This window comes from Tenrec ecaudatus, chromosome 8, assembly GCF_050624435.1.
Source record: "Tenrec ecaudatus isolate mTenEca1 chromosome 8, mTenEca1.hap1, whole genome shotgun sequence".
Classification (NCBI taxonomy): Eukaryota; Metazoa; Chordata; class Mammalia; order Afrosoricida; family Tenrecidae; genus Tenrec; species Tenrec ecaudatus.
In genome coordinates this window covers 79998037-80022488 of record NC_134537.1, presented here as the reverse complement: position 1 = coordinate 80022488, position 24452 = coordinate 79998037, and the positions used below count along the sequence as shown (strand labels likewise).

General features: G+C 53.7%; 1 protein-coding gene across 1 annotated transcript in view; it reads right to left on the bottom strand.

Annotated features, from left to right (window-relative positions):
• Positions 1-24452, bottom strand: part of XKR6 (XK related 6) — a 339809-nt gene that overhangs the window by 31547 nt on the left and 283810 nt on the right. The window contains exon 2 of the mRNA XM_075556437.1: positions 2992-3188. Coding sequence (XP_075412552.1) covers positions 2992-3188 — 197 coding nt within the window. The remainder of the gene's footprint in view (positions 1-2991; positions 3189-24452) is intronic.

The window sequence follows — 24452 nt, the reverse complement described above, 5'->3', positions numbered from 1 at the left end:
TTTCCCATCCAGCCCTCTGTGTTTGTGGTCTGAGAAAATGCCATGGAAAGGAGAGGTATGGAAAGCCATTTGGGAATACCCCACAGAGCCAAGGAGGAAGAAAACAAATCTAGTACCTTGCCCCAGCCAGCCCTGAGAAGGATAAAACGCCCCTTACCTGCCTGTGGGGTTGGACATTTTACAAAGTGCCTCCACTTCCATCATTCCATCCTCTCTAAAAGCTGCATATGAGTATCTCCCTCGTTTCCCAAAGATGAGTGAGAAGCTGAACAAAGTGAAAGGTCGTGTCTACAGTGGCAACAGGTGGAACGGTGATCATCGGCTCTGAATGTGATGAGCTCTGGAGTTGGCCTCACGAACTCGAACTGTCCTTCGGCTGCCCTAGCAACTGTCACCCAAACCCCAATCGACTGCCCTTAGTCGATGGTAGACCTGCTCCCCTGCGTCTCTGAGGCAGGCAGTACATCTGCCCCCTCTGTCTCCCACAGAGCGGCTGGAGAGTTGAACCTGCCGACTTTGGGGTTAACAGCCACGTGCTTTAAGCTCTGCACCACCAGTGGATCTGGAATCTGCTCAAGAGCTTAGCAGAGGACAAGACGAGAGGAGGTGGACCTTGGCTGCCCCCGGAGGCAGAGGGGCGGTAGGTTTGAACTAAACCGGCAAAGAGCAGTTTAGATGGGCGCCTAGGAGCCCAGGAGGGTTGGAGTTGAGCAGGAGAATGTGGATCCAAGAGCAAGCATCAAGTAGCTTTGCTGCAGCATTGTCCCTCCACCCATCTGCCTGCACTGATCCGCAAGCCAATACTTCACATGCCAGTTCCACACCTGGCCGCATACTTCAAATGCCAGCAGGATCTTGGGTGGTGGCCAGGTGTCTTTCAGTGGCGCTTCCAGGCTAAGAGTAAGAAGGAAGACCTGGTGATCTTCTCTCAGAAATCACCCAGAGAAATCCTGATGTCTCCCGACGAAGTCTGTAAGATGAAGGCTTGTCACCCTGGCCTCGAAGGAGCCCTCTGGCCGGACTTCTTCCCAGACAAATTAGTTTATCCTGTAGCACTCCGGGGTACATTGGAGAGCCTTCTCCAGCGCCACATGCAAATGCATCCGTTCTTCCGACTTCGTTATTCAATGTCCAGCTTTCACATTCACACAAGGCTATTGAAAACCCCATGGCTTAGGTCAGGCAATATTTCATTCTTTTGTACATGAATCACTATGAGTCAGAGTTTAATGATCAGCACCTATCTATCTACCCACCTACCTACTTACCAATCTTCTGTCTGTCTGTCTGTCTGTCTGTCTGTCTGTCGGTCACATTGGTTTTCTGGCTTGCAACTTGCAGGATGTGAGAAGAGATGAGGTCCTGAATCAAGAATGTCTCTTTGTAGCATCTTCTGCCCTATGAAGCCTCTGCTCTGGGAATCACACCCGGCCAACTAGACATGGCCTTCTCCCTGGGCACCTCATCCTGGTGCCAGGGGTGGCAGCTCTGGGGGAGGATTCACTAAAACTGGACTTACAGAACAAGAACATGTATTTCAAAGATATCCCTGTGACTCATCCGCCTTCAGAAAAATGACCAAGTAATTCTCCTGGTGCTGAAAACAAATGACACCCTCAGAACTGTCACACACACTCTGTGTTACACCGGTGGCTTTTCCCTGAGGTCCTGGAGAACACGGGCAGAGGGACCATGAATTCACTGCCCAAGCAGATGGCCTACATCCCCGGGCACCCCAGAGATAGGCTATCCAGGAGCTTTTTGATTTCCACACATCCTCAACTCCTTCCACCAACAAATGAGAGTATGCGGGCATGTGTATCCCTGGATGAGTGTTCCCACGGATGGCACACCCACACCTCCTGAGACGGTTTGTCCTGCGGGTGACTGCCCTCACTGTGTGAAGTGTCTTCTGTTGCTTTAACGCTGGTCTCTTTGTAGCGTCTTCTACCCTTGGGGGCAGACCACACAGAGCCACATAACCATTCTTCCCCATACCAGAAGGAGTCCTGGGACACAGTGGTTAAGCGCTCGGCTGTGGACCTAAAGGCCAGTGCTTCCAACCTGGCAGCTGCTCTGGCGGAGAAAGGCGTGGCAGTTCGCTGAGGAAAGTCTGCAGCGTTGGAGACCCTCTGGGGCTGTTCTGCTCCCTCCCACAGGGTCTCTGATTCAGAAGCCCCTTGAGAGCAACAGATCCCCATACCATCCCCTTCAAGTATCTGAAGTCCCAGATCCCCACTTCCTTCCGCCTCCCCCTCTGAGTCCTTCTTCCCAGAAGACACAGCAGTCAGTGCATCCCCCTCCAGTCCCAGGGCAGTAGCAGGCGGGTCTGGCTCAACTCAAAGACTCCCCTTGGTCTCTAGTCCAGCACGGTAGGGGTAGACTCAGAGGGGTTCTGAGGGCTCCCGGGAGAGGAGAGGGAGGAACTTGGGGTGCTGGGCTCTGCATTCCTCCATGCTCCTGTACCTAAGGCGGGGAAGCTCCTGCACAGACCTGGCTAGGTGCTAGGGGGCCGCTGCTGAACACATGCTGGAAAGTGGGACTGTCTACCGTCGTCCATCTATCTGTCACGCTGGCTATCCTAAACCATAGTTAGGATACCACCCCACCCCCACAATTCCATATATGTGCCACCCATGGCTAGGACCCGTCTGCCAGCTTTGGAGGCCCAGGACTCTTTCTGCTGCCATCCGAGTGGAGGTTCCTGGCTGGCTCCGTGGCTCTCAGACACATTTCTCTGGGGCTATGAATTGGGAGGCGAAGCTGGCTTGCAGGGTGAGGGGCAAGGCATGCCTGCACGGCAGAGCAGTGTTAAGTGGCAGCGCCAGTCAGGCAGGGCCTCTGGGGACAGGGGATGCCCACAGAGTGTGGCTTCACGCTGGCAGTGAGTGTGAGAGGAGAGTCAGAGGTCAGAGGCAGGGCCAGTCCCAGCCGCGGCTTGTCACCCCTCCATGCCCCCTCCCCACCTCTCCGCCAGGCGGGGACACTCACAGGGCAGTGTCTCCGCGCTGTTCTTCTGGATCATTATGCAGAGCTGTAGCACCAGTTGGGGGGCGCTCTCCAGGAAGGTCTCCAGGAGGCGCAGCATGTTGACGTCTGCATATTCGTACATCATAGCCCAGTAAAAGCGTCGCTGGTGTTCCTTCTGCCGCTGGCTCTGAATCCCCAGGTACATGGTGCGGATATACCTGCCGAGAGAGAGCCACAAAACACAGAGCTTAGGTGGGGCTGGAGACCGCGGGAGGGTCTCCCAAGACCAAACCACGTGGGGCAGCTGGCCCTTGCTTCCTTCCCAAGGCTTGGGTAGAGATCTCGGGCTTCTCCCAACCTCATGTCTCAGAGTGAAGGCAGGAGGGCAGGAGTTGGGGCCGGGAGGGGTGGAGGTGGGGGAGGAACAGCTAATACTAGGTATGATCTTAGGCCAGACTCTCCCTTTCTGGGTTCTGAACCTTTCAGCCAAAGCTTCTTTGACTCCGTGCCTCACAAGGGAGCTCAGAGAGAGGGCTTTCTCAGATGCAGGCTCCCTAGAGGAATCTTCTAGTAAGACTTTCATCTCAGATGCCCAAACCCCGCTACTCTCTCAGTAGAAGGAAAAGAGATGGAACTGATTTCTGTTCACTTCCTATGGTTTGGTGTTCTGGGTCCTCAGGTCAAACCAAGCAGTTGCTCGGCAGGAGAGAGACCTGGCTGTCTGCTCCTACAAAGCCCACAGCTTTGAGGACACTGTGGGGGCAGTTCCAGTCTGCCGCACGGGTCCCTGTGAGTCAGAATCCACTCAGCAACAATAGGATTTTGGTTTGGTCAACTTCTGCTGGGGTCCTTGGCTGGTGCAAGCTGCTCACCAAACGGTTTGGGAGTTCAAGCCTAGCCCTCGGCACTGCAGAAGAGAGGTCTGGCAATCCACTTCTGGAAGCCCAGTGGTTGAAAACATGAGCGAGGCCAGTTCTACTCTGCTGACCCTCCAGGGGTGGCTGTGAGCTGGAATCCTTTCAAAGGCAACTGTTTTGTTTGTTTGTTTTCACTTTTGTTCACAAGATGGTAGATCTAATTATCCGCATATTACAGACAAGAAGAGAAGCTGGGTCTCAGAAAGATGGAAACATCTGCCTGAGATCCCACAGCTGGGTGTGGATCCCACACTCAGAGTTGGTCTGGCCCTTCTGACAGCAACACATGTGTGCATCTCACAAAACCCAAACCTATGAACTTACAGTCCAGTTGCCGAGACGGTGATCCTCAGAGAAGCCGACTGTCCTTGGGGGAATAATAACTACTTCGTAGGGGTGTTGGGAAGGGCAGTGAGGTAATATGTATAGACTGCCTAGGATGCAGTAGAAAGACATCCTAGGATCACCCCAAATGCTCACGTCCACCTAAACTTCCAGAAACCAAGTCTCTGGCCCCCAGTCAGGAAGGAAGAGGGACCTGCGCTCCAAGCTGAGCTCAGTCTCCTGAATAGCAGTGGCTCTGAGCCAGGCCCACGTCAGAGGCGGTGGCAGTTTCAGAAGCATACTTTGGGGTCTATTTGAGATGAAGAGCAGGAGCCATAAACTGTCTAGCATTCTAGGACCCCCTTGATGAACGCAGCCAGTGGGAGAGAGCTCATGATTATCTCCATCATCCCTTAGGGATGTGCAGTCTACCATGTTCCACTGTGCCAGTGGGGATGCCAGTCATAAAGGGAGAGAGCACAGTGGACGCTGGACCAAGGCCCAGCTGTCCTCAAGCATTGTCCAGTACACAGCTGGGTCTGGGCAAGCTAACCCCTCGGTCTCCATCACCTCTTCCTGGTCCAGGCAGGAGCCTCCTGGCTGGTCTCTCCCTATCCTCTCTTACCCGACAACAGCCACAAAAGGGGACTTCTAAATCCACACAGGACCCCATGACATGCCCTTTTTCTCTACCCTCCAGTGGTCTCCTGTGATGCTTCAAATAAAGCCCAAACCCTTTTAGTTTACTTTTAAGACCCTGCCCACCTCTCCCATCACACATCCTAGTCTCTCCTCCTACCTCTCTCTTTGGAGCAATCTGAGCACAAGGACCTGGTCCACCTTTTTCCCTGCCACAGCCCCAGTGCCTCCCACTGGACCTGCTGAGTCACAAACACTTGGGAAATATCTGTGAAGTGAGTCAGTGGCTCCAGGAATGGTTGACAGTCCTGGCAGGATGACATGGTCATAAACATCTCAGAGAGAGGCCATGGGTACTTTTGCAGCAAAGTCCTGGGAAAGTGCTGTCAGAAGGTTGAGTGTGTAAAGGGCTGTGTCTTTTCCCATTGGAATAATGGGAAAATTGAGGACTTTTTTTGCCTAAGGACTTTATTTGTACCTTATGAAAGTGCTTTGTTTTAGAAACAAACATAGGAAACACTGTAGTGTCGTGAATTACTTAATATGACCCTTCTAGCCTTGCTGCTTTTGTGACTCCCACAAAAGGAGTGGGTTGGATTATGCAAATAAGGTGCTTAATGAACAACTTGTTAATAATGCAACTAAGGGGCATGGGACCTTGGGAGGGGTGGAGTCATGCAAATAAGGTATTTGGACCCCTAGAGAGGGGGTTTGGTCAGCATGAGGTTAGGGCCTTTAATGCCAAGATGGGAGAGCCAGGACCAGAGGGTGTCTTTTGGATCCGATGTGCCTGCACTGAGGACATCCTGGATCCAGGAGACAGAGATGGAGCTGTACCAGAGATGGTATAGATGCAAGAAGTGGCATTAGAAAAATGGCAGCAACAGAAGCAAGGGAATATCATGAGATGGCACAGTGAACTTCCTGGTCCATGAAGCAAGGCAGCTCCAGAAATCTGAGCATCTCTTGGCTCGAGGCTTTCTGGCAGCATGGCATGCTCCTGAGCACTTGTTGGTGGAGCTTTGTAATATTTGCCTAAGCAGGGCAGAGACCAGACCTTGGACAGAGAGGCTAAGAGGCTGAGGGTCAAAGAGAGGCCTGTCTGAGGGCATCACTTAGAAGCAGTTGTCCTGACCAGAGATCGGGGTGTTGAGTCCTGCCTGATCCTGTTACTTCCCTAAGATGCCCTGCATCTGTAAATTGGTCTGGGAGTTCGGTGCCACTGCAAGGACTTTTCAACCACAGCAGAGAAGTACAGAGTGTCACGGGAGGAAGAGCTGGTGCCAGACCTGGTCCAAAGGGGAGAGAAAGAAGTGGCGACCTCCATCTCAGAGGCCTGGGTGCTGATTCTGATGGGGATGCCGATGGTGACCCGCCTATGAAAGCCAAGGACCGCGGACACTGCCTGCCTCATCATTGCAACAAGCATAAAGTAGCCCTTTCATCTGATTCCAAAATGCTTGACCTGCGTGAAGCACTAGACCCACCGATGACCAAGTGGATCAGGGCCCCCAAACACATAGGTGAGGGTACAACAGGACCCTGATGAGCCACGGAGATGATCTAAGACAAAAGGGCCAGCCACACTCAGCACCCTTCCACTGCTGGTGAGCAAGGCTGCGGCCACCCCTCACAGCCATCCGGGGAGGCCTGGGGTGAGTGGATCTCTGACGGGATTTACCCAGCGAAGCTGAGACCCAACCGCACTCACTGACAACTAGCCATGTATCCACTACATGTGGGTCTCACAGATGAGATGTGCTTCCTTTCATCCCCAAACCCAGGGCTAGCTAAACATTGGACCCGCCGTCCACAATGCCATCGTCCACAGACCCTCAGCATGGGCCAGACCACCAATGTGTACTCTCCTAGGGGCGCACTCAAACCGCAGACCCTGTCCTTTCTAGCCTCACCTGGGGGCACAGCTGATGAGGGAATGGTAGGTGGCAGAGTTGAACCTTCTTTTTGAGGCCCCTGGATACTCCCCTGCCCCAGGCCTTGCTTTTTCCAGGCCCCAGATCTCTCCTCTCATCACGGCCAAGGCAACAGAAGGCAATGGGTCTAGAGTCTGCTGATGTAACTAGAATGTCTGCCAGGAGAAAGCAATCTTAAGAAACCAATCGCAAGGAGACCACTCCTGGGGCTTGGGAAGAAATGAGGCGAGAGCAGGCCAAGCCAGTGCCTCCTGTCCTTGTGCTGATTAGCTATAACCGAGTCAGAAACCAGTCCTTAAATTCGGTGTCTCCAGGCAGCCAGCCCACACAGCAGGTGCTACAATGGAGTCCCGGAACTTCTGGAATCTTGCCTGGGTCCAGAATTTCCCTATGTCCTGGTCTTAGAGCAAATGGCTTACCTACACCCCCAAACCTCCCTCTTCACCCTCCTCCTCCGTCCTCGGGCTCCCAGGGGATATGAAGGGTACTGATTTGTAGTGTGATGAGGTTTGGACCCTGATCTAGTCCAGCTTCTAGCGTAAGGGCAAGGACAGAAAAGAAGCCCCCCACTGGGTGAGTGCAGCCCAGCCAGGATCTCCTGTCAACCTCCTGGCAGCCTCAGCCGCTGCAGGAGCACAGCAGGTACTGTGGGGGCCCCAAGTGGTGTGAAGCCCCCCCCACTACCCCTCTCCCTCCGCTTCGGTTGCTCAAGGGTCCTGGAAACTCTGGAAACACATGGCCGCCACCATGCCCAGGTTTCTTCGTAGCTCCGTCCTCCCCGGTACCCCCTCCAGGTCTAAAGAGCCCCCCACAGCAATGGAGTGAGGTGGAGGTGAGCATAAGCCAGTGGTTCTCAACCTTCCCAATGCCATGACCTTTGAATACAGTTCCTCATGTTGTGGTGACCCCCCCAACCATAAAATTGTCATTGCTACTTCGTAACTGGAATTTTGCTACTGTTCTGAATTGTAATGTAAATGCATGCAGGATGTATTAGGCCACCCCTGTGAAAGGGTCCTTCGACCGAAAGAGGTCGCGACCTACAGGTTGAGCCCCGCTGGCACTAGCACTTTCTCGCCTCCACCCTTGTCCCGCGGCCTCCGTGTCCCTGCCTGCGAAATTCAGAGTGACCTCTGAGCCGGCCCTGGCCTTGTCCTCCTAGGGCGCACCGGCACATCGGGCGGTGCGCACAGCCTGCCCTGCGCGACCACGCGGTGGCGCCAGAGCCCAGCCCACGCGGCTTCCCGGGCCAGCCTGCGCCCGCCGTGCCCACGCCTGGACCTCATTCCCGCCGGCCGAGCCCGCGCCCTCGGGACGACGTGTCCGGGCTCGCGGGACGGCCGCGGGGCAGGTCCAGACGGGCCAGCCTAGAACCACCGGCAAGGCCCCGTCTGCAGGAGAACAAGAGGTGGCTGCCACCCCCCAAGCCTTCCCTCCGCCCTCCCCTGCAGGCTCCATCCAGCTCACCCCCTCCAAGGTAGTTCCCAAGACATCACGTCGCCTCTTCCACTTGCTCACATCTCGTGGTGTCATTTCCTGTCCAAACGCACACGTCTGCCAACCAGCGGGGGCAGCTATCGCTGTCTCCTCGTGCCAGGAGTGGACTCCACTGACGGCGACCCTGGAGGACAGAGTAGAACTGCCCGGGAAGGTTTCCGAGACTGCCACGCTTACTGGGAATAGAAAGCCTCCTCTTTCTATCTCGGAGCAGCTGGTGGATTTGAGCTACTGACCTTGTGGTTGGCAGCCCAACATGTGACCCACGATATCACCAGAAAGCTGGGGGTGGGTCCAAGGTCGGCAGGAGCCGGTGATCTTGGCCAGGTCATTTTCCAGGTGGCTACTCACCCACTGAAGGAGTGCATGAGGGGCAGGCTAGACCATCCCTAGGCTTTGGCCAGTGTTTTGTAACTCCATTGTTCTTTAAGTAGATGGCTGCACAGAGCAGAAAGTATGACTTTGCCTCTTCACGAAGAACAGCAGCTAAGTTGTATCACGGTGGTGGTGAGTGAAGGGTTGACAGTTCACACTCACCAGCTGCTGGGCGGCAGAAAGATGTGGCTGTCTGCTCCAGGAAAGACAGCCTGAGAACCACAGGAGCCAAGGTGACTCTGTCCTGTAAGCTTGCTACGAGACAGAATGGTCTCGGTGGCCAAGGGTTCTGACTGGTTTCGCTTTGAATGTCTATAGGGAAGGGCAGGGGTGTCCGACGGCAGTCCTCATGCCATCCTTACGGGCGCCAGGAGTTCCATTCCCAGCCCATCCGGTGCTCTGAACTGCCACCTCTCACCTGCCAGGGCGGGTTGCACATCGCTGTGCTGTGTGGAACTTCCAGATGAGACTGGACTAGGAAGGAGGGTTTGGCAATCTACTTCTGAAAATGAGCCAACGAAGATGATGATCACAGGGTACCATCAATACCCTCTCCTGGGGCTGGGGCCTTTGCCCTGGCAGGATGAGCTCACAGTGGCTGGGGGCAGCTCCAAGCAGCAGCTAACCACACCAACAGTGCTCCCCGAGCTCTCATAGTGTGCGGGGCAGGGTCTGAGAGTTTTCTATACTTCCTCCTCAAAGCCCCCTATCGGGGAGATGCTCCTCCTGTCATTTTTACAAACGGGAAACTCAAGCACAGAGACGTTAAGAAACACTCCCAAGTTGACTCAGCTAAGGAAGTGGGCAGACAGGGAGTCAAGCCCAGGCAGTCTGGCTTCCAGGTCAGGCCTCCTAACTCCCACCCATCAACCATTCCAAGGAGATCTGTTAACCTCAGAACTGAACTCTGGTTGGCTCTTCTCACTACAGTAAAACGGAGCAGAGTTTGCTCCAAACGGCTGGTTTCCAGTTCAGTAAATGACTGAAATCTCCCAGCCTCTCAGAGCCTTAGCTTCCTCGTCGATTGGACAGACATGTGGAATGCACACATTAACCCAGTCACGTCACTGCAGAGGATGCCTGGGGCGACAACAGGAGAGCATGCGTGAGAGCTTGTGGGAAGGCCCCACGTGCCTCTGAGTGCCCGCCCCTCTTCAACGCAAGTCACGTTCGAAGCTCTTTGTACCTGCCTCATTTTTATAGCTGCTTTTGGGAAGAGACATTTTTTGCCATCTTCTTTTTTGCCAGTGGCCCATCTGACGTTCAGAGAGACTGAGTGACTTCTCCAAAGTCACACAGCCAGTCACGGTTCAGGCAAATCAAAGAAGGCTTTGCTCAGAGCACGTGCCTCTTTGTAATTTGGCTGTGGCTCTGCCCGAGCCTGGCTGGGGAGGGAAAGGAAGGGATTTCTGGACGGTACCCCTGCCAGAGGTTACATTAGGACCCCCTCAAGTTCAGGAATAAATGGCAACCCCAAAGAACAAGAAACCACTCCACATATTTAAAGCGCTGATCCTGCACATGCTTCTCTAGAAGAATAAAAGCCTGCACAGGAAAAGAATAGTACACGCGAGTGCCCATTATAAATATAGAGGCAAAACTCCAACAAAGTCAATATTAGCTAAGCAAATCAAGGATTTTTTTCTTGCTTGCATCCATCATCAATGCTCATGGAAAAAGCAGTTCAAAGGTCAAACGGTGCATTGCACTGGGTAAATCTGTCGCACAAAACCGTTTTAAAGTGTTGAACAGCAAGGATGTTACTTTGAGGACTGACCGGTGCCTGAACAAAACCGGGGTATTTCCAATAGCCTCATCTGCATGGGAGCGTTTTGAATAAGGAGGACCAAAGAAAAATCAATGCAGTTGGACTATGGTGCTGGAGAAAAATATTGAATGTACTAAGGACTGCCGAGAGAACAGACCGATCAGTCTTGGAAGATAAACAGCCAGAAGGCTCCTTCAAGTCAAGGATGGCAAGATTCTGTCTCACACACTTTGGATGTGTTGCCAGGAAAGATCGCTCCCTGGGGAAGGACATCGTGCTTGGGAAAGTGAAGGGGCAGCAACAAAAGAGGTAGGTTCTCAACCAGATGCATTGACGCAGTGGTTGCAACAGTGGACTCAAACTTAGTGACAACTGTGAGGATGGCACCGGACGCTGTGTGTGTGTGTGTGTGTGTGTGTGTGTTTCACTGTTGTATGAGTCAGTAGCTGTGAGTCAGAACTGACGCAAGAGCACCTAACAACAACAAGCAAATCCAAAATTATTTGGAAAGAAGTATATCCTATAACCAAGTGGAATTTGTATTGGAAATGTGAGGTTGGTTCAAAAATCAATCAATGTAATACTTGATACCAATAAGAAAAATCACATGATCACACCAATGGATCCAGAAGACCATCCGGAAGACCCATCAACGTCCATCCGGGCTAAAAAACAAAACAAAGCCAACCCTCTAAACTAGAAATAAGTCTCTTCAACAAGCACTGTGGAAACAAAGCGTCATTCATTCAACAACTAACTTAAAATGGATCATAGGCCTAATTTTAGAGCTATATAATTTTAAGACTAAATCTTTGGGCTCTAGAGTTCAGCAAAGAATTCTTAAGTAGGACGGCAAAAGTATGAACCATGTTTTAAAAAGAGAATTTCATTAAAAGGTAAAACTTTTGTTCTTAAATGACTTAGTTAAGAGGATGCACCAGACTCAGAAAAAAACCACGTGTCTGTGACTTGCAAATCACAGATCTGACCAAGGCCTTGTATCCTAATAAAGGAGAACATTCAAAACTTGGTGGTGAAAAACCAGCTCAACGTTTTCAATGGGAAAAATACCAAAGAAGAAACTGATGGTAACTCAGCTCGGAGGGAAACGCTTCGTATCTTTTGTCATTGTTGTCGTCCTTAGCTGCCCTCAAGTCAGCTCCCACTGGTAGCAAGCCCTGAGCAAGAGAGCAACACACTGCCGGTCCTGCCTTTCCTACGGTCTTCATGAGGCTTGATGCCCCAATTGTAGCCATGGTGTCGATCTCTGTCACCAGGGTCTTGTTTTGACTGACTACCAAACATGATGTCCTTTTCCAGGGTCAAGTTTATCGCCTGACAAGATGCCTAAAGTCTGTGAGGGAGGCAAAGGCTCTCCAACCTCACCCCTCAGGGCATCTGGCTGTACCGCCCCCAGGCGGATGTGTATGCTCTTTGTGCGGCCCACCTCTTAGGCAGCACCGGACTTTCAAGGCATCTATTCTTTCTTGGTCTTCCTTATTCGTCTCCCGGCTTTCACACGTGTGTGAAGTGATGGTAAAGACCATGGCTCGGGTCAGGTACACTAGTCCTCTTTAACTCTTTCAGCGGGTCTTGTGTAGCAGCTGTGCCCAGTGTCATTTGTCACTGGCTTCTTGACCGCTGCTTCCGTGGGCATTGACTGTGCATACCAGTAAAATGAAATCCTAGACAACTTCAGGTTTTCTCCACTGATCATGATGGTTTTTGTTAGTTGGCCTGGTTGTGAGGACATATGAATGTCACTGGATATGTGTCTAGTTAACCTGGCCTAACACAAAGCCCATAGTCCATGGTCAGGGGGCTAGAAATATGCTTCGTGGGCTTGGGAGCCAGGATCGATCTTGTATTTCATCTGTAGGCCTTAAGCAGGGAGCAAGACCTGGAGCGGGGTGGTGGGGGAACCCTTGGGAAATGAGGTTCAGCTCTGCAGAGGGGACCAATGCCCTGGCCTGGGAGCAGAACAGGCACTAAGAAACACAGCACTTTGGCCCCTTTACCACCTCCAGCCCGTACAAAAAAACCCCAGTGTGTTTGGTAAAGAGAGACCAGTCCCTGGAGGACTTGTTCATGGGTTGACACCATGGCTGTGCTAATGGACTCAAGCATAGGAAGAGTTGTGAGCATGGAGCAGCCCTGGCAGTGTTTCCTTCTGTTGTGCATACAGTTGCAATGGGTCAGAACCAACTCTCAATGGGACCAAGGAACATCAACTCACCTCCAGGCAGCCTGCCTGAAGGAGAGGGCTTGGGCTCGCTGCAGAAGCTGCTTATCAAGTATCTATGGTGTTCGTGCACACCGACCACAACCCATGCTGTATGCATGGGCCTTTGTAATCAGCTAGTGGTGGAACAACACAGGGCTGTGCTCACTAGCTGCCAATGCCTCCGAGTGACTGAGCCTCCCAACCAACCCATCGATCTTGACTCCTAAAGTATGTTTTCACTCTCTCCCTCTCTCTCTCTCTTTCTCCCTACCCACCCCCATCAATAAACAAACAATATCTTTCCTCTCCTTGTCCCCAATGCACAAATCAGGACTGTCTCCCCGCCACCCTCGCCTCCCATCAGCCCAGTGCCTGTTTACTGTCCAAGAAGCCCCAAACTGCAGACACGCGGGGCTTGGTGTTTGGGGCCCAAACAGAAGAGAGTCTCCCACTAAGAACAGCCAACCCAGTCAGTCCAACAGCAGGCAGCCGGGAGCGCTCACCACTGGAGGCGCCCTGTACCTGACAGCGGCCCATGGCTTGGGATCCCCGTGCCATGAAGTTGGCACTGTTGCCTGCGCTTTGGAGAAGGGGTTTAGCCAAGGCTGATGTCACCCACGGGTGTGCTGCCCCTCCTATGTAAATCTGCCACTCTCATGGACCACATGCCTTTGAGGGCAGGCCTGGAGCCTGCGGGATCTCAGCTTCCTCTCTGTCCCCAGCACCCCTCAACCCCCAGCACACAGCAGGAACCGCTGACTAGCTGGGGGAGCTGACCCTGTGTGGGTCCCTGTAGGCGGGCCTCAGAGCCCACGGTCTGGACAGTCACAGCGAGCAGAGCGAGCACTTCCAGGGAGTGAAGGGTGGTGCCGGAGCTGGGCCTGGCCGGGCCACGCAGGGCTGCCTGGGCACCAAGCAAGGGTGCCTCCCTCTTGGTCTGCCAGTCTGAGACCACCTCCATCAGCAGGACCTTCAGTCAGCACCCCTTCCAGCTCCCCCCCTTCACCAGGGAGGCTCCTGAGGTCCAAGGGAGGGGTCTGGGCCAAGGCCACGCCATGCTTGGTCCACGGCACGGACCGGCAGCCAGGGTCCAGCTGAGTGGCCCCAAGCCAGGGTTGCCTCCTCCAGCACCAGGCTCCTGGAGGCGGCTGTGGCCGGGCTGCCCCGCCTCTCACCACTCCCCAAGATCACTGCAGCAATAAGGGGTCTTTCTGGGAAGCTGACCCGGGCCCCCTTTCCTCAGAAGCTAAGCATACTATAGTCATCTACTTTGAGTGAGGACTCTGCTGTTTAAAAAACGTCTTTCTGTTTGCCCTCATCTCTGAATGCGAGTAGTCATGCCTCCAGGGCCGGCCCAGGGGCGTCTTTACCCTTATTCCAAGTGGATCGCACACGCGCTGTGTCACGCGTATGTGTAGACACAACGGCAGCCGCATACACTCACAGGCTCCACGTAAACACACACCATAGAGCCACACAACATAGACGCACATGAATTCACACACGCAGTAATCACACAAAGGAGCCCTGGTGGTCGAGTGGGCCAGTAACCACATGGTCAATAGCGGAAGCCCACCAGCCACTCCACCAGAGAAAGATGAGGCTTTCTGCCCCCGTCGAGAGTCCCGGCAACTCAACGTTTCGCTCTGCCGTCCAGGGTGGGTCTGCGTGGGAATGGACTCAGTGGCAGTGAGCTTGGTTTTGGTTTGGTCCTCACACGCATACTAAATGTAGACATGGTACTACACATGGGGTACATGCACCCACCTGTTTACACCCACGTGTCTGGCTCATCACAGAGATGCACACGGATACATAGCCGTGCTATGCACAGATAAGACCGACACAAATACACACCCAGGGACTTATCTGCCAGGCCAACCTTGGACGACTGAGGGGTGGGCATCTGCCCAGGCTTCTCTGAGCTCCCCAGCTCCCCACGCTGCGTGACATGGACCATCCCTCTGGTGTCATGCCTCCACCCGGACGATGAGCAGAGAGACAGAGACGAGCCTGTGTAAGCCATTTGGCTCCTTCCTGGCAGCTGTGAGCCACTTCTGGGGGGGGGGGGGGAGGGACCAGGAACACTGTCTTAAGAGCCAGGTGAGCAGGGAGACAATCCAGGAGTCTCAAGCTTGAGGACACGCTGCCCTCATTACCAATGGCAAAGCGGTGTTCACTGCCAACTAATGTACCCAGGGGCTCCCTGGTATCTGAACTAGTAACCTTTTCAGTGGTCCTGTTCACGTGTATGCCACCTTCCCTCCACCTGTGGCACGTTCAGACTGGTCCAGAGGTGTGACGGTGCCGAAAGCAGCTGTGACGTTCAAAGATCCGGACTGAGATAGCCTGCTATGGACAAAGGGAAGGGACTGCCATCCCCTGTTCCCTTTCCAAAGGAGCCTCGGTGGCACTGTTGGGTGAGTGTTGGACTGTTGACCACAAGGTCGGCGGTTCAAAGTCACCAGCCGCTTCTCGGGAGAAAGACAAGGCCATCTGCGCCTGTACAGATTGACAGCCTAGAAAACTTTATATAGGATCGCTACGAATCAGCACTGACTTGACAGCCATGGGGTTGGGATTGGTTAGGTGCCCTTTCTGGGGACTACATGGGTGGCACAAATAGTGGACCCGTTACCCTGAGCATCATGGAAGACGGGCCCGGCCATCTGCCTCTTTAAAGGTGAGAGTGAGCCACCCCCTCAGGGCAGTTCTAATCTGTAGCATGCCAGCTGCCACGAGTTGGAATGGGCAGTGGCAATGGGTAAGGGGTGTGCATTCCGTTTCTGATCACATCCCAAGGCTGGAAGGGCCTGAGGGCCAGGTGGCAGGGCTGCAGGCTGCGTGGGGCTTGTGTGGAAACCTGGCGGGTCCGGTGCCTTTGGTCTGCTGAGAATTGCTGGGCAGAGCCACGAGGGACCACCTGGGTCCAGTGCCGACCGGAGACCTCAGAGTCTGCTTTGATGCAAGACCCTGCTCCTACCCGCATACCTCTGCCTCTCTATCCACGTAGGGCCCCCTGGCTTCTGGGACCGACTGCTCCTTAGGATTTCAAGTCCAGAGTAAGTGCAGTTAAAGTTCCTTGGGCTCTCCAGGGAAGAAACAGGAATCTGCGTGGCACAATTCCCCGAGTGGTCTCCGACAGCAGCATGCCACAGTGCGTGAACCTCTTCCAGGCCAACAGGCAGTTCCTAAGATTTCTCCAAGTGAGGACATAGAAGCCAGCCTAGCTCTAGTAAGCTCAGTGACTCCTCATTGCCTCTGCATGCTAGTGTTCAGTCTCCTATGACTGGTCCCCCCCACCCCCCAGCTCCCCACCCAGCCACAGCAGCCAGCCCACCCCCTGCACTCTTTCCTGGCATGTTGTCCCCTCTGCCTGGACAGCCATCCTAGAGCAGGGTCTGGCTTTCCTCCACGATGTCTCACCCCCTATGCACCTCTCACTGACCCCTCCTTGCCCTCTCATTTTCCTGGGTGCCAGGTAATTATAGAGTTCTCTCAGAGCCAGGTCCCGTGTAAGCACCCCACATATATTAATTAACACCCCTGAAAGTCGTATGCCTGTCTACAGATGAAGACATGGAAACAAGAGGGGTGAGCAAACTCACACATGGACGTAGCTACCCAGCTCGTCAGACTGCAAAGCTCTAGTTCTTGACTCTGTTCATTATTGTCTCTCGCTCACCGTCCTCCCCTCATTCTCTCTCTCCCCAACCCCATTTCCTCCTTGAAATAATCTTATGAATTCGGTAATTCATTACCCCCACCCCCAGCCCCAATCTTACATTGAGAAAATGGAGGCTCTCAAAGGAAAAGCCAAAACTCAAACTGTCTACCGTGGACAGCGTCTCCTAGGACAGGGTGGATCTGCCTTGGGAGTTCCCAAGACTGTCACTCTTCATCCAAGTAGAAAACCCCGTCTCCCATGGAGCAGCTAGTGGTTTCAAACTGCTGACCTTAGGGTTATCAGCCCAATGCCACCAGGGCAGACGGAATTAAAGCAGGAGAGATTTGGGTTAAACATAAGGGAGCATTTCTCAGCCAGCGAGGCAAGATAGTGCTCCAGTGAGACCCGTTGTCTGGCCTGTTGGCTGTGGGGTGGGGGGTGAGGGGAACCGCTGAAGAAGAAAGGAGCAAATCCATTGGGGGCATGATGTCATGGGGGCATGATGTGGGCAGGGGCCTGGCTGCCTGAATGTTCTGGGCTGCTCCAGCTCTGACATTGTGTCATGTGCATAAGACAGTGCACCCAAGCCCCTAGGCTGGAAGACACACATACTAGGCCTCGGACCCCACCTGTAGACTCCCTCAGAACCACTCAGGTGGCAGGGGCTGAGAGGCACAGTTGGGGACCGTTCCACTGTCTGGACTATGCCTGGACTATGATTCCCAGCCTTTGGCTCACGGATTGTCTCTGAACAAGGCAATGGGCTTCAGAACCGTCCACTGCCTGATTTGTCCTAGAAGCATCCCCCTTCCCAGGCCCCCACTTTGCCCCACTCCCACCTCTCTACCCACCCCCGGGGGAGCTGTGATGCCGACACTGGGGAGGGTAAGCGGTGGGCCAGCTGCCAGCTCAGCCCCTGTGAGCAGAACCTCAAACCCGAGCTATTTTTAGTCCTCCTTGTCGGCGGCGTCACTGGCATCAGCAGAGCAATGGTGGCAGGCTCAGGGCACCATCGGGGAGAGCAGGCATGAAATAGCATTTCTTCCCGGGGGCCCAGGGGAAAGGGAAGGGAAGGCTCTGGATGATTCAGGGAAAGAACACAGCCCGGCACAGAGTGGCTTCAACCCTGCCCTTTCGGACCAGGGCTCTCAGGCAGCACAACCTGGGTGAAAACTGCCCCACCCTTTTGTAACCCCTTCCCCAGATTACTGATCCCCGCCCCCGCCCCCAGCACACACACCTCCTGCTCTTCAAAACACTGCAGGCGACTTGATTTCAAAAGATCAGAATGCCTTGGTGAACCCTTTGTTCTCATTAGCTCACTTCTGTTGCTGTGTGTGTGTGTGTGTGTGTGTGTGTGTCTGTGAGTGTATGTCTGTAGGTGTCTGTTTTTCTTTGTGTGTGTGTCTGTACGTGTCTCTGTGTGTAAGTGTCTCTGTGTGTATGTCTCTGGGTGTGTTTCTGTGTGTGTCTCTCTTTGTGTGTCTCTGGGTGTGCGTGTCTCTCTTTCTCTGTGCCTGTCTGTCTGTCTATGTGTGTGTGTCTGTGTATATTCCTGACACTTGGTGGCATGCAATGCTTGCCTAATGAATGAGCGAGCACACTGGGCCATGCTGGAAAGGGAGACACCTGGTCAGCCTTGCTGGGAGTGGGGGGGTGGGAGGGGCTAGCGCGCCTATTGGAAAGTCCTCTGGCTGCAGAGAGGAGGGTGGGCTGCAGAGGGAAGACAGGAGAGCCGGGCCGAGGAGGGGCTGCTGGAGGACAGAAATTCATGGCTCTCAGCACTGCAGGGAACCAGAACTTCTGGCTGGTTTGGTTTACCAGATGAATGGTGGGCCAGCCATTTGCTGAGATGGACAACAGGTGTGGGGAAAGGAGCGGGCAGGTAATGCATCCACAAAGGTCCTGGTGTAGAGCAAGCAGTTTGTGATCAGTAGCCAGTCCAAAGGCTGGTCATCCACACCACCCAGACTCTGTGAAAGGAAGAGCGGAGAATCTGCTTCCATATAGAGCAGCCAAGAGACCTTCCTGGAGCAGTTCTGCTCTGTAACACAGGCGGTGCCATGACCCAGGAGCTGACTGGACAGGAGCTGAAGGCAACTGTGCTGGAAGGGGGGCATGGAATGTGTCCGTGGGTCTGTCCAGAAGGGGGAGGGGTGGGGGTGAGGGTGGGATATGTGCTAAGAAGCAGAGGCTGGAGGTCTAGCCTGGAGATGCAACTTAGGGAGTCCGTGACACTTAGATGGCGATGCCAGCAGTTGGCTGGACCCTGCCGGGAGCCCATGTCATGTGAAAGCAGCCTCTGGGAGCTTCAGGAAGAGAAAGATCAGAAGCCACCAGGATGACCCTGGGGGGTGGGTCAGTGAAGCTCCACTGCACTAGGCCCGCAGAAGGAAGCAGGCCACTGATTGTGGCCCTCCGGGCCCTTGTCCCTGGCTCCAACCCACATGGGTGGGCTGCCAGCCCTTCTGCTCACCATCCATAGCTTGGCATTTGGCCTCCACCTCCTTCCAGTCTTCCTTTTTAACACCTGAGAAAGTCCCAGCCTTTCCACGTGGCCCCCTTGCCGGGGTCATTGTGGTCCCCTTCCCTGGGGGCCTCTGTGCAAGCCCCAGCTCACTCTGGGAGCCAGAACCAACCAAGAGCCAAAGCCATTGGTGTCTGGTCGATGACGGCAGCTCACGGCAACATGTTTGCTACACAGTGCAACTGTGTGTGCATGGGGTTTGTTGGCTGGATTCTTTATGGAAGCAAATCGTCAGGCCTTTGTTCCAAGGAACTGTGAGGTGGGTTTGAATCATCGGTCTTTAGGTGAGTGGTTAGGGACCATCATCTTAGGTCCAGAAGTGCCTTGGGAAGGTGCAGGGGCCCATGGGCCGAGCAAAGCACTTCCGGGGATGTTGTTTCAGCTGCAGGCTGAAAAATAGCTCAGTAGCTTCCTTGGAGGAAGTGGCTGGGTGAGCCTTGCCCTTCACAGTCCCACAGCCAGGCCTTCGGGGTAGGTGGGCTGGGGGCAGTGGGAGGCGGCCGTCAGAGGAGACCCTGTGGTATTACTGTGACAGCTATCCCTGTAACAGCAGCACCCTGATGTACCTCACTTCCCTCTCACCAAAAACCCTGGCAGTCAAGATTGGTCTTCCAAGTAACAGATGAGGAAACTGGGGCTCAGAGAAGTCTGGCCACCTGCCCAAAGCCTCACAGCAGGAGAGTTCTTATGCTGGGCCTTCCTTGGGTCCCATTCCTGCAGCAGACTATCGCTTCTGCTGTGTCTCTTGGCCTTTGCCCAGGTTGGGGGAGGGGGGGCACATGGAGGCTGTGGGACACACCAGCTGTGGCTCCCAGGAAAGAGACAATCAGTGCAGCTAATGACCCATCCAAGCTATGAGTGCTGGACTGGAGCGAGGAAGGCAGGACAGCTCACGGGCATGTCAACCCAGGCCTCAGGGTTTCCCTGTCATGCTCCGCTGTGATCGTGTCCTGGCTGTGTACCTTGGGGAAAACTCTTTCCCCTCTGTCCCCTCCTCTCTAAAGTGGGCAGACAGGACCAGCTCAGGCTCTGCTTTCACTGCTACCCCGAGATCTCTCTGACTCAGCAGCCACTGCCTCCTATCAAACTCCCGCCTACCTACCCTGCAGGTTCCTTTCCTGCAGGGTGAGAGAGAGGCTCAGCACCACCCACCAGGGCAGCCACAGCCCAGCCAAGCACTCCTTCAGATCCAGGCCACCTGCCACCAGCCTGGGAAGCCAGACAATGTCATATGTGCTGCTTCCTGAGACCTCCTAGGGAAACAGACTAGAAATAGAAGGTGACATTTAGTCAAGCTCGCACAGCGCCATCCGGGAGGCAGGGATGTTCTCCAGGCTGCCAGGTGATGCCCAGGCCAAGCTCCACTCACCAGTGTCCTGGACAGGAGTGGCACGGACCAGGCAGCAAGGCTGAGCGTGGGGCCAGTGGGCAGCAGCCGGAGACTGTGAGCAGAGGGGGCTGTGTCAGCACATGGGAATCCTGAAAACTTGACAGCAGCCATGTCATTACGGTCAACTCTGCTTTGAGACGGCAGCTCTTCCCTTGTTTGTGTTTTGTGTCCGACACCACGAGGGGGTCCTCTTGGGACAGTCTAGCAGATAATACTCCACTACTATTCATAAGGGTCAACTGGCCAGCTTTTTATCCAAAGTAGATTACTGAACTCTTTCCTACTCTGTTAGTCTGGAAGCTCTGCCAAAATGTCTCTATCATGGGCACATGCCTGAAGACTGAAATGCTGGTGATGTAGCTTCAAGTATCATGACCACAGGTAAGCCAAATGGATGACAGACTGAGAGATAAGGGGTGAGGTGGCCCTGTGGACTTTGGGTGAAGGCCAAGAATACCGGGAAGATGTTTGCCTGTGTTTTATTGACTGTGCAAAAATCATTCAGCTGTGTCCATGACAACACACCGTGACCACATGGCAAAGAATAGGGATTTCAGAGCACGAGTGTGCTCCAGCTGGAGCCCTAGAGGCAGAGTGGTTACAAGGTGGGCTTTGATCAGCAAGGTTGGCAGTTCAAAACCACCAGCCGCTCCCCAGGAAAAAGACAGGGCTTTCTACTCCCATAAGTAGAGTCTCAGAAACTCACACGGCCAGATCTGTCTACCTTGTCCCCTTGGGTCGCTATGAGGACTCAATGGCAGAGAGTTTGCATTTGATTGTGCTCATGTGGAACCTGTGCATCGACAAAGAGGCAGTCATCTGCACAGAGCAAGGGATGCTGCATGGCTTAAAATCAGGAAAGGGGTGTCTGGGTTGGATTCAATCCGTCTGCTCGGCAGAAATCACCTGAGAAGCGGGTTTGTATGAAGAGAGAAGCGTCAGGAACGGCGGGCGACTCCCATGGCAAACTCCGAGATGCAGATAACACAACCCTGCTTGCTGAACGCAAGCAAAAGTACGCAAAGTCAACAAAAACAACCCCCACCTGGACCCCACCCCCAAACCATGACAATAAACAGAGAAAGGGGATTTGATTTGGCCTGGATCCTCCAGCAGCGCCCCCGCAGCAGCAGCAGTCCACGATCAAACAGCACCGCCTGGGGAAAGGCTGCTCCAAAGGCCTCTTTCTCCAGGGCTCCGGAGCCACTGTGTCACCGCGAGGACCGAGCAGGACCTGGCCCAGGCCAGGGTGTTTTAAGTGCCTCCTCGGTGGGCGAAAGCTGCACGGCGAATCAGGAAGGCCACAGGAAGACGGATGCCCTGGAATGAGTGTTGGAGAGGACGCTGAAAAGAACACGGACAGCCGGACAAACACATCTCCCTGGGAAGAAGCCCAGCCAGAATACTCCTTAGAAGCAAGGATGTCGGCCTTTGGTCTTCCACATTTGAAACATATTAGAGGGAGGGACCGGTCTGTGGAGAAGGGCATCATGCTCGGTAAAGGGCCGGGGGGTGGGGGGGGGAGAAGAAGACCGTCCACTTGATAGATGGACATAGCGATTGCAGAAAAAAGAAAATCACAGGTCTAGACTTTCCTGCCGTTGCCACCAAGCAGCTCTGAGATGGGAAGAAGCAAATCCGTGTCTCGGTCCTCATCCCTACCATGGGAATGAGAATCTTTTTGCTGGGCTCTCCTCCATCTTTTCATGGTGCCAGTGAGGAAAGTTATGTATCCATAGAACAGCATAAATACACATACGAAGGACAGAAAGTCTACTCTCTTCCCTCAGACAGAGCAGGATTAATAATTGATGGGTTCATACCTCAGCAATTCTGAGCAGAATTTGAGATGGCAAGAGCATATGATACAGTTGGCAAGCCCCACCAACCCTTTTCTTTACTCTCTGGCTAAGCCACAGCCCTCCCAAGGTCACCCGGTCCAGCCACCTGTGAGGGGCTGGACATTTCCAGGGAGGCAGACAGTTGGCTAGACATTTCTCATAGGGCATCTTATGTCTGCACAGTTGCTCCATCAGCCCTCATTAAGCCACCTGGGAAACCTGAGGTGCAAAGCTGGGATGCATGTGCCCAGAGTCACACAGCAAGGGAGGAGGGAGCTGGGATGCTTCCCCAACACAGGCTCTGTGCCCCAGAACTTCAGTCCCAAGCTCCACTCTCTTCCTGTGATTGTGCTTTCAAAATCGTCAAGGGTTATATAAACGGAACTTCTAGTCTGACCACCGCCCAAGAGCAGCTATCCTCTGCCAAGTCCTTGTACCAGGTGCCCAGGGTGCCTGGTGAGCCAGCATCCCAGATGCCAACCCCCGGAGCACATATTCCAGGAGGAGGCAGGCAATGAACAAAGGCGCACAGGGTTATGTAACGCCGAGCCCTCAGGGATCTCCAACGCTGGGGAAAGGAAGCGAAGCGGGTAAAGAGAGGGAGTATGGGTAAGTGTGTGAGGGTTGAGGGTGGCACCGTGAAGGAGGGGGGCCTCCCGTGAGCAAGTGACTGAGCAATACAGGCATCAGGGAAGTGTTTCAGGAGGAAAGAGCCAAAGTCACAAGCGCCCACCGGGGATTGGGCTGGATGAAGAACTGGCACTGACTCTGGGGAGACCGGGTGGGTGGAGTGAGGCTGAGGCAGGCAGACCTGGGGCTGCATCCTGGCAGACTTTACTGGCAATTCCAACGACAAGAGCAGTTCCTGGTCTTCAAGCATCCTTTGTGTCTGTCCTCACGCACAAGGCCCTGCACCTCGCCTGGTCTCAGTGTCCTGCATCTACAGATGGCTGGCCGCCAGAGCAACAAGGTGCCGCCATCCGGGGTCTGGGCTGCACATGTTGGACAAGAAGGTGGGGCTGAGGTCCCTGCCTCCACCTCTGCAGACAGGAGAGGGTCACCTTCGTCAGGGCCCCAGAGCCATAAGAAGCCCCATTCAAAAGGGCCTAACTGGGCTGGGCGGTGGGGGGCACGGAGGCAGACAAGCGCCAACTCCATTCCCGTGGCCCCTTTAGTGGTTGGAAACCGGGGGTGCAGGAAAGCCTAGACTCAGAGTGTGATTCTGAGAAAAGGTGGTTAGGATCTGGGAAGGAGAAGGGTGGGCTCAGAGGAGTAGCTAGAGTCTAGCAGGTGTGCAACGTGCCCTGGCACCATGTGAGGGCAGGGGCACCTATGAGCACTTCCACAGCCAACTGTGAGAGATCACCCAGCGATTAAAGCGAATTGCCATAGGCGTTATTTTCTCACCCAGAATTCCTCCAGGTGAGCTGTAAAAGGCTGTCCTTTCCCTGATGGTAGCCTAGGACCTTCAGGATGGCTTCCTAAGTTTACCTGGACATGCGAGGCAACCAGTAGGGTCAGAAAGAGGCCATGTAGTCATGCATCATGTACACAGACTATCATTCCCTACCAAGCACTAATAAAATAAGTCATAATCCTGTATTTTAGCAAGGCTGTGAGGCTATTAAATGTTCCCTTACATTGTTTTATTTGAATCTAGCAAAAATCCGGTGGATCTGGAATGCTTCGTGTCATTTCACAGGTAGGGGGAGAACCCAGGTAATCGGAATCTCTTCCCTCTCCGTCCTCTTTCCCTGTAACAGTTTTAGAAAGATATCGCCAACATACCATAACATTCACACTTTTAAAACATACAATCCACTGACTTCCAATTGTATTCCTAGAGCTGTGCAAGCATTACCTCTATACTTCCGGAACATTCTCCACACTCCCCAAAGAACCCCAATACCAATCAGCAGACACTCCCTATCCCCCTCACCCCAGTCCCCTGACCACCACTAACTGGCTTCCTGTCTCTACACATTTTTCCATCCTGAGCATTTCATATAAATGCAGTCATACAACTTGCAGCCTTTGGTAGCTGACATTTTTTTTGCTTACCATGGTTTTCAGGTTCAACTATGTTGTAACATGTATCAGTACTTCATTCCTTTCTATTGATAAATAATACTCCATTGTATGGATATAAAACAAAATGTGTGGACATTTGGATTGTTTCCTATTTTCTGGATATAGAAGCAATTCCAATGTCCACCAGCTGATGAATATTGCTCCACCACTTGTCGTATGGTGGCGGGTTGTGTGTCAGTTTGTCATATTGTGGCGGCTTGTGTGTGGGTGAGGCTGGAAAGCATATCACCAGTATTTCCAATGCAAGTCACCTAAGGGGAACAGATTCCAGGAGGTTTACACACGTAG